Genomic DNA, 10,012 nt, shown 5'->3' on the forward strand with positions numbered 1-10,012 from the left:
GTCCCTCAAACTTCTCTGAGAGCTGCCCTTTTCTGGCCATGAATCCTGGTGACTGCACCAACCTTGGTACTTCTGTGCTGGACTTGACGTAGGATTCGAATTCAAGAGCTCTGACCATTGCATCATGCATAGTAGAGGGGTATGCTTGCTTTACTTGTATCTTCAGTTGTGGACTGTCCAAGGCATCTACAGGCTGATCCCTCAGCAACAGCTTGAGGACATCGGGTGGTGCAGTCGGATAGGCCTTGTGTGCCATACTTTCCAAATCCTGTGCCAGCTCTTGCAGGCTCTCCCCTCTAGCACTCTCGTCCTAAGCCTAGTCCTGAAGACTTCCTGTAGAACTGATTTTGAGTTCCATACCTGTGTTCTAAAGCAGTTACCAGCACTCTATAGTTGTGCCTGTCACCACCTGCTAACACTCATGTCTGGAATGTGACTTTTGGCAGGACGGAAGATGTCTGCTTTAGGGTTTAGCTGCAGGGTCTGGAAGAGGCTTCCTGTTGTCTGGGGCTGATTAGGTCCATGGCTAATATATCCTCTCTGTGTAAAAGACATTAAGTCGTCCTTTAATGTATTTACTTCACTTTGAAACTTACTAATCTTTTCTATTTGTGTATGCTGGCTTTCTCTCAACTGTTGGAGTACTTTTTTCTTTTTTCTTTGCTCGTTCTTCTTGTTTCTTTTCTTTTTCCTCCGATAACTGCTGTAATCTCTCTTCTTGTTTCTTTTCTTGTTCTTCTTGTTTCTATTGCCATTCTTGTATTGCTGCTATCAAATCTTCTAAGCTGTAGTTTGATTTGCCACTTCTCGTTTCCACCTTCTGTTTTCTTTTCCATCCCACTCCTGACACCAATTTGTTACATTTCTGCTTCTTTGTTCATTTCCAGTAGAAATTATTTCCGAGGAACTTCAGTGATACAAGTCCTTTATTGACTGAACCAGTTTATTCTTTCTCGATACAAATGTTAGTAATACACATAATTTCCACTGCCACTTTAAACTTAACAACCGTTATAACACACGTTATAAATCAAAGTGATTCACACACTTTACTTACCGTGCCTATCTATCTCATCAATCCTGCTGGTTTTTCTCGCCAGGCTTATATACTAAAAAAAGAGGGCGTCCAGCAAGCACTCGGACATTCGCGCGGTTCCTCGATAATTCGAGAAACTCCAGTGCATATGCTCCCAGAGTCACGCGACTTCCGCTGTCGTAACAGTATTTTATATTTTCAAAACTTTTAGGTTTTCTTGTCCTAGACAGGACATTCTCAAACTGTTGTCTTATAACATCTATGTAATTAACAGAATTTTAAGTAAACTACCCACGTTCTAATAATCATAGGTGTTTTTTACCCGAAAGTTTTTGAATTTTTGTTGTTGCAGTTTCGTATTTCCACTTCCGGAAAAAGACAAAGATGGCCGCACTATAATCTTCAGTATTGCAGGTGAGTTAAATATTTTGTTAACCAGGATTCTAATTTTATATTAATTATTTTAAAAACAAATCCGCTATAAACTGACACTTCATTTAAATTGATTGTATTTATTTTATGTATTTATTGTGATTGTAAATCCATCATATTAGAAAGTTACACTAAGTATCTTGAAAAATACCATACTACATTTTGATTTTGGAATTGTCTTTTAAAAACGTAAAAGAACTGACACTCAAATCTCAAGCAAGTGATATTCTTTTACCTTATTTTTAGTATTTACAAAAGAATAATAACTGAACTACTTGAATGTTTCAACAATTTCAGATTATCTCTTATGACTGTGATGTATTCTCAGGTTGAACAGGGGGATGGAACAGAAAATGTATCGCTGAGTTAAACTGAATTCTTTTAGATTTGACTTTGTTTATAGTTAGGAAAGAGGCTAAATACAACGTAAGACAGAATGAAACAATATTTAGTACAAAGCCCAAGTAAAACTATGAGTGTGCGCATGAAAAGCAGATCGCTATCTGCTTCAACACAACGTGTTCTACTTTACAGCAATCTTTCCCACCACAAAGTGCCTGTAATACCATAGGGAATTACTGTGAACAACAGGTAACTGGAGCGAAAGGTACATAGTCACTTCTTTGACCAAAGTTATACTTTAAACATACATACATACACTTATATACACGACAACCTAGTTTACTTGCATATTACAACCATATATAAAATGCTATAACCTTTGGATTGTTTGTGTATGTTTTAGATATTACGTACTTTGAACTATTTTAACTAACCTTTACTTTTCAACAGGAAAGCTTGATCCAAAACGTCATTCTCCAAGAGACCTCTTCAGAGCATTTACGATAACATTTGAAACGCTTCTAGAAGATGAGGAGAATCAAAGAAAAGGGTTTACTTACATATTTGACCAGACTGACTTCTCCTTAGGCCACTTTACATTTGTTGGCTTAAAGGAAACCCAACGACTTTTATCAGCAGGAGAAGTATGTTATACATTTGCTAAAAGTTGTCAACTTCGGTAAAATGCAGTTTTTAATGCGGCTTGTAAGTTTTTGTTATGTTTTACCTAAGTGAAAGTTATGGGTGTCAGTTTTTAATAAACATGAACTTTGTTTTGTTTTTGAATGTCGCGCAAAGCTACACGAGGGCTATCTGCGCTAGCCCTCCCTAATTTAGCAGTGTAAGACTAGAGGGAAGGCAGCTAGTCATCACCACCCACCGCCAACTCTTGGACTACTCTTTTACCAACGAATAGTGGGATTGACCGTCACATTATAACGCCCCCATGGCTGAAAGGGCGAGCATGTTTGGTGTGACAGGGATTCGAACCCGCGACCCTCAGATTACGAGTCGAGTGCCTTAACCACCTGGCCAAGTCGGGCGAAACATTAACTTTAAAAAGTATTGTGTTAATCAACATTAAAGCATATTGATACTTCAGTTCAGAAAAAAAGTATTTTATTCAAGATGGCCAGGTAGGTAGGGCGCTGGACACGCAATCTTCGGATCGCTGAATCGAAACACGGAGATGAATATGCTCGTCCTTCCAGTCATGAGAGCGTTATAATGTGATGATCAATCCCACTAGCCATTGGTCAGAGTATCCCAAGAGTTAGCGGTGAGTGCTCTCTCTGGTCAGCAGTTCAAAATTCGGCACGGTGGCAGATAACTTTAGTAGCTTTGCCGTAAACAAAACAAACTATTTCAGGTCCAAACAGCTATTTTCTCTGTCACTCTGTCTGTCTCGATGCAATGAATGAAATACCTCGGTTCTACTGCTGCATGAGGGCAGCACAGAGAAACTCGGTTGTTCCTTCAAATGTAGCCTTTATCGTAGTGAAGGCGTTTACCTATTGCTTGTTAGTTTTTAAAGTGGTTAGTTACTAAGGAGAAGTTGTTAGGGAAAATATTATGCTTGGAGTTATGTAAACTTCAAGAGACATTTAAGACCTACTCATATAAGCATACCCTGTTTCATAGCCATAGAAGAAGGTCAGTAGCTTGCTGTGCTATGCCATAGAATATACCCAGTACGTTTGAGATATGTATTTACATGTTCATGTGTAGTAATAATATTGTGACACAATTTGTCATGTTGTTAGAAGTACGTTGTCCGTTCGTATTGTGCATGACGCTATGAATACCGGAAATAGGCAAGAACAAACGAGGTATCTCATTGCCATATAAACCTCGGAATTCTTCCTCCAAATTTGGAATGTAGATAAAACAGGTCATGAAATTGTGTCTCTTAAGCAGTTTTTCTAGTCCGCCACGTTTTCCTAGAAAACTGAATTTTATTTTTCAAATGGTAAAAAAAATGGGTTCTAATAAAAGTTCTCGCATGTATTGTACTCACAAAATTCTTAGTACTGATCATATGGGATGAAAAGGTACATAAAAAAAGGCGTGGAATTTTATCGAAAATGTGTAGTATCATAATATAATATAGGAAAATTAAATTTCATTTCAAAATTGACGATTCATTTCAGAGTAGCAAGCTGGAGTTTAATATGGGTCTTCACTGCAACAACGACGTTTTGTCGGTAGAAAAACCAGAAGGTTTGTAAAGGTAAAGCCGGTCCACACTCAAAAATCTGATCGGCTTCATCTATTTATTTAATTCTTCAAGTGAACATGAGATTATCGAGTGGACAAGTTGATAATGTCATCTGATGTAGTAAAGTGATACTAAACTTTTCAAAACTTTCAGCAACTTGTGGTTTAAAACTGAAGATAATATTCATACACCCTCAGTTCAGGGAAGGTATGCAATTTTTAGAAGCATCTAAGTCTCAATCATATCATTTCATTTGTGATCACCGTACGAATATTATTGAAAGCAAGGTGATACCATGACCTACCAGTCTTTTCTTTCGGTGCCGACATGAACGTTAAATTTACATAATCCATAAAATAAATGTGTTCAAGTTTTCAAATAACAAGTAGTTTAAGCTATAAAATCGAATTTTATCGATAGTATAAAAATAATTAGGGTTATTTGGTGAATTTTATCTTGATGTATGTTGTTCTATGATCAAAATTTGCCTTATCTTGCCATAGAAAATACACTGATATCACAATGAAGTTAAATTATAATAAAAAAACTTAAAATTAGTATCAAAGAAAAAAAGGGGTCATGTTTTCTTAATAGATACGTTTTTATCATATTTATGTTCTAGATCTGATGCATATTCCATAAAATAATCAGCTAAATATCGTTGACATGTGTGTATGTAGGCATACATCAAATTGAAATATGTTATTTATGCGTTTCAGAAAGCAATGCCGATGCATCATAAAAAGATCCACTGGTTTAACATGCCAACATACCTTCTTTTTATCTACGAACTCTTCAAGAGCCTACTCAGTAAAAAAATTCAGAAAAGGGTATGTTACATTCTTTGGCTTTTGTATATGGGTATTTCCTACCCATCAATGAATGAATACTTTTCCAACATTATGTAAAAGAATTGTGAAGCGTGGAATAGTATAGTGGATCAAGAGTGTCCATTAGGAAGCAGTTTTCATTATTTTCAAACTGTAACTTCTTTATTTTAAAAAGCAACATAGATGTGAAAAGTAACGATATAATTTTCTTAATTAACTTATTGTAATAATTATTAATAAAATGAAATTTAGTACACACTTTGTGTATCTTAACGAAACGAATAAATATTGATAATTAATTAATATATATCAACAATCAACAATGATTTATATGCTAGATTGATGCTATATTTACCAACATTCATATTAAGGTTGAGCATTTGGATTTGAGAGAAATGTTGACATTCTTATTAAAGAGAGAGATAAATCAACAGCTGGCATCTATACTCTATAGATAGAGTAACAATCAATTAAACATTTAATACATTCATAGACATTATTTAGTATGCCATTAACAACACAGATGAAAAGTAAACTTCACGTCATTAGTACTGTTTTTAACCAGGTGAATTTTTGTATTTGAGTAAAATTTAGTTGTTGTTTTTCAAAAATGATGTTTATCACTTTCGTACATTTAACATGATCTACGCTTAAACCTTCGAATAATAGAATGCTATATTAAAGTTTGATTTTTATATTATTCATAAAGTCGTAGAGATACATGCAGCATAATTATTCTTAGCAATGATATGCAAATGATTTTCATACTAATAAAAATGACTTGAAAAACAAAACGTGTACAAGAAATGTTGTTATCGTTGTAATTAAATTATATTGATATTTCTTCAATTCGAATGCGAAAATGAGACTTCCCTAACTGCAGGGGATGCTGTACCAACTGAATTAAAATGTTAACTGCTAATAATGCTAGTAATGCACTTCTTAATAATTTTCATAATCACACTATACCTTTGAATAAAACTAAGGACATCGAGAACTAACCCAAATGTGTATTTATTTTATTAACGTTACTTGTTCTTTTGAGAGGAATATTCTGTGTCCAGTATTGAAAATTATAGGTTCTATTCATCAGATAAGTATCCAAAATTTAATATAAGTTATACAACCACGTTTAGTTTAGTTGTGAATCAATATTTGTTTTATAAAGACGATTACTCTGTATGTAGATGGTTGTCCACTGGAACGTAGAATCTCTTCAAATGCACTTTCCTGCAACAATACTTCCAAAGGAATATGGCGGCCAGATCACTGTCCAGGAACTTGCTGGTAATGTCATAAATATCTAACGTTTTGATATTACTTTGTGGCTTTTTTTTCTTCTTAAATTCAATTAAATACTACAAGCTCCTTCCTTCATTGTTTCGTGTATACAAACACTATCACTTTTTCACACATTGACCATTTTTTCGCGAGTACATAAGTTTATATATAACATTTTATTCGGACACACTTTTATCGAAAGTCAATAGTTATCCAAATGTTTCTCTCACTTGTTAGACCTTTTATTCCTTTAGATATTACAAAATTAAAAATAGGTGTTTTTGTATGTTTGATCATTCTTCAGAAATATTAATGGTTGATATTTTCTCATTTTCTAACCCATCCAATAAGCAACTGGATCCTATTTCTGCAGTATATATTCCACTTTATTATTCATCACTGATAAAGTCGTTTATATTTATTATGAAATTGTATAAGATGATATTTTGATGCTTTGAAATTTAAAAATAATACTATCCAATAACATCAATAAGAATACCATAAGATCTTTATAATCATGGAAATTAAAACATACATTTTAACCTTACAGGCTGTTGGGTTGAAAAGCTGCGTGAAAGAAGGGAACATCTACTTCTGCTTGATCAAATGAGTTATGACGAATCCAAGAAATCGAAAAATAAAAGAGAGTCCTCTTATCCAATTGTAAACTTCCTAGGAAGACTTACTTGGGCAAACATTTACTGACATTAGTTGTCTTATTTTCTTTCGGAAGCTTTAAAGGATGAAATCAATGACACTTTCAATGTTCAGTCCAAAAACCTCCAATTTCAAGTATATGTATATATCAAAAAAACTAGTTTGATTTGGTTATTGTGAAGCACAAAGCTACTCAATGGGTTATATGTGCTCTGCCCACTGCGAGTATCGAAACCCAATTTTGAGCGTCGAAAGCCTACAGGCTTACTCCTTAGTCACTGGGAAGCATATTATATATATAAACACTGTTAAACAATATCGCCTTTCGTTGAAGAATTTCCGGTTTGCGATACTAATAGCCAGAAGTGGTCATTACCAAAGTTTTAGAAATTTACCCATAACTTTATAATTATATTAGAGTTCTTCAACTTAAAATAACGACAGAAACTGAGAAATATATCATAGTATAGACATTAGTAATCTTAGATCGGAAGTACAGAAACATTGACTATGAATAAGCTAGACCTACTTGTCAGATATTTGGAATGTCATTGAATATAAAACATTTCATAAACCATGACTATTAACTGAATTACAACATGATCAGAAACCATGATTGTTACTGAAGTGAAACATATCAGAGACCATAAAATGGCCAAATTAAAAACGCATTTGGAAACCATTGAAAATATTGAATTAACATTAAAATTGTGCTATATTTTTTATGTGATCTCTTTGCAACAATAGAATTCACATGGAATCAAATTCGTATATTTTGAGGTTTGTTCAGTTTTTTACGTAGATTATTCATATTTTATGCACATTTTCAAGACGAAAAAGTATTTACATTATGAACGTTATCACATTTTTGTACACACACACCATTTTTAATCCCTATTATTCATGATAGATTTTTCATTTAGAATTAAATGGTTCTCATCATACTATATAAGTCAGCAGAATCTGTTGTATATTTAAAATTATCTTTGAATAAGGGTTAAATTATTATTTATGCATAATCTCTTAACTCTAATACTGAGTTTAATGTCAAAAACGGATAACCCATATGATAATCAGATCAAACCTAATCATCTAGATTGTAGCGAAAATAAAAGTTTATATTTTTTTCTCGTTTTAGATATTAAACATTTGCTACTACTTTAAAAATATCGTTTTAGTTTTGAAAATTAAAAAAGTGAGATCATCTGTTATTAATACTAATCAGATTCAGAATCAACGACAGTTTCAAAATATAATTTAAACAAGATTATTTACTCTTAATTTGCAATAAAAATTTTCCTACCAAACTTACTTCTAAGAATTCAAATTCGATGACGAGGAACCCACTTTTAGACTAATAATAGCTGGAGACGGCTTGAATGGGTAATCAGATGACAAAACCTTGTCGAAACGTTGTATGTTTGTATATTTGCTGTTATGTTAAACTTATATTAAAGTTTTTCTTCATTACCCATTCAAGCCATCTCCAGCCATTACTACTTCTAAGAAAACTGTCATCTGGTAATTAACAAAGTTATTGAAATATCTTTATCAATAAATGTTTATTTGTTTGTAGTTAAACTACACAGTGTGCTGTGATGTCAATAAATGTAATGTATGACTATAAATATTTTGTATTGTCCACGCAATTTTAGGTCAGGAACCTCTTTTTGATTCTGGATCACAAAACCCAAATTAATCAAAATCCCAACTGACTACTGATACGTAGAAACATAAAAGTACAAGTTCAATAAAGATTGTAAATAATTTTACAGTATCCTAAATGTGCAGCAAAAGGTCATATGTAAATACAAAGGTAAAGTAAATATTCGAAAAGGGCACTAATTACAATTAGCACAATAAAATAAAATACTTTGATATTAGTGTTTTCACTCCTGTTCATTCATTTAAACGTGTGTTTTTAGGTGTTTCTTTTTTATTTGGCAATATTTTTATGATTTAACTGTATATATGTTGACGACTTCTACTTTTGGAAGGCTTATTTTACTCGAGAGGTTTATCTCATATTTTAAAACTTCTTTTTATTTCTAATTTCGTAAATGACTGATAGTGAGTAATATGCTATGATGATCGGGATATTTTATAGACGTTTCTTCTCAGAACTTAATATACATTACTTTCACATAAAAAAAGGTAAGCTTCAAACATTCATTCCTAAACTTTTCTATGCATAATATTTAACGAATAATTAACCAATTATGATATAAAGTATTGTGATCAATAGTATATTCAATTCTTGCACACTAAGAATGTTATGTTTCACTGTATAGTAATTAGCTATAATTTAATCTAAACAGCCTAAATGTATTTTGTCTACATCAGTAATTTTTAAACATATCTCATTTAAATTAAAACGGCGCTTGTGCATATATATAGATATATATACTTTCTTTAAAAGAGTTCAACAATAAAATATCTGCACAATAAATAATTTATTAAAAACAGGGACCTGCCCTAAAAACTGTTGCATGCTTCATTGTTCTACACCACCATCTTCAGGACCTTGTGTTAATGTCACCATTTTAGACTAGAATAATGTGATGTTGCGACAGCGGAAGTCATGTGACCCTGGTAACACGAGATTAATTTCTCAAATGACTATGAATTACCGGGGAAGACAGAGTTAATTCGAGACGTCCTTTTTTTTTTTTTTTTTAGTATATAAACCTGGCAGAGAAAGCCTGCGCGATTGAATGAAGAGAGTTTCGGGTAATTTACGATTCTGTTTCGAGCTAGTGTGTGTTTTGTTATCGAGATTGTGAATCGTTGTGATTTATAGCGTGTATTATAGAAGTTGTTAAGTTTAAAGTGACGAGAAAGAAAAACTGGTTTAATCAAAAAAGGACTTGTATTGCTGAAGTTCCTCGGAAAGAATTTCTACCAGAAATTAACAAACAAGCATATACGTAACAAATTGGTGTCAGAGAGTGGGACAGAAAAAGAAGGAATGGAAACGAGAAGTGGCAAATCAAACTACGACTTAGCAGATTTGATGGCACCAATACAAGCAAAAGAAACAAGAAGAACGAGAAAATAAACAAGAAGAGAGACAACAGTAGTGGCAAGAAAACCACAACCAGTGTCAAATGGAACAAGAAGAATGAGAAAAGAAATAGGAAGGAAGTCTCCAACAGTTGCAGGAAAGTCAGTAGCAACTACAGGAAAGTCAACAACAGTGGCAAGAAGTACAAATGG

The 10,012-nt window shown here is 33.2% G+C and overlaps 1 protein-coding gene across 1 annotated transcript in view; it reads left to right on the forward strand.

Moving 5' to 3' along the window:
- LOC106459880 (alpha-tocopherol transfer protein-like) overlaps positions 1–6,844 on the forward strand; it is a 13,131-nt gene extending 6,287 nt beyond the window's left edge. Inside the window, exons 3-7 of the mRNA XM_022386444.1 lie at positions 1,389–1,450; positions 2,261–2,454; positions 4,748–4,858; positions 6,046–6,145; positions 6,690–6,844. Of these exons, the coding sequence (XP_022242152.1) occupies positions 1,389–1,450; positions 2,261–2,454; positions 4,748–4,858; positions 6,046–6,145; positions 6,690–6,844 (622 nt within the window). The remainder of the gene's footprint in view (positions 1–1,388; positions 1,451–2,260; positions 2,455–4,747; positions 4,859–6,045; positions 6,146–6,689) is intronic.
- Positions 6,845–10,012: the final 3,168 nt, after the last annotated feature.

Source organism: Limulus polyphemus, unplaced genomic scaffold (genome assembly GCF_000517525.1).
Source record: "Limulus polyphemus unplaced genomic scaffold, Limulus_polyphemus-2.1.2 Scaffold674, whole genome shotgun sequence".
Taxonomy (NCBI): domain Eukaryota; kingdom Metazoa; phylum Arthropoda; class Merostomata; order Xiphosura; family Limulidae; genus Limulus; species Limulus polyphemus.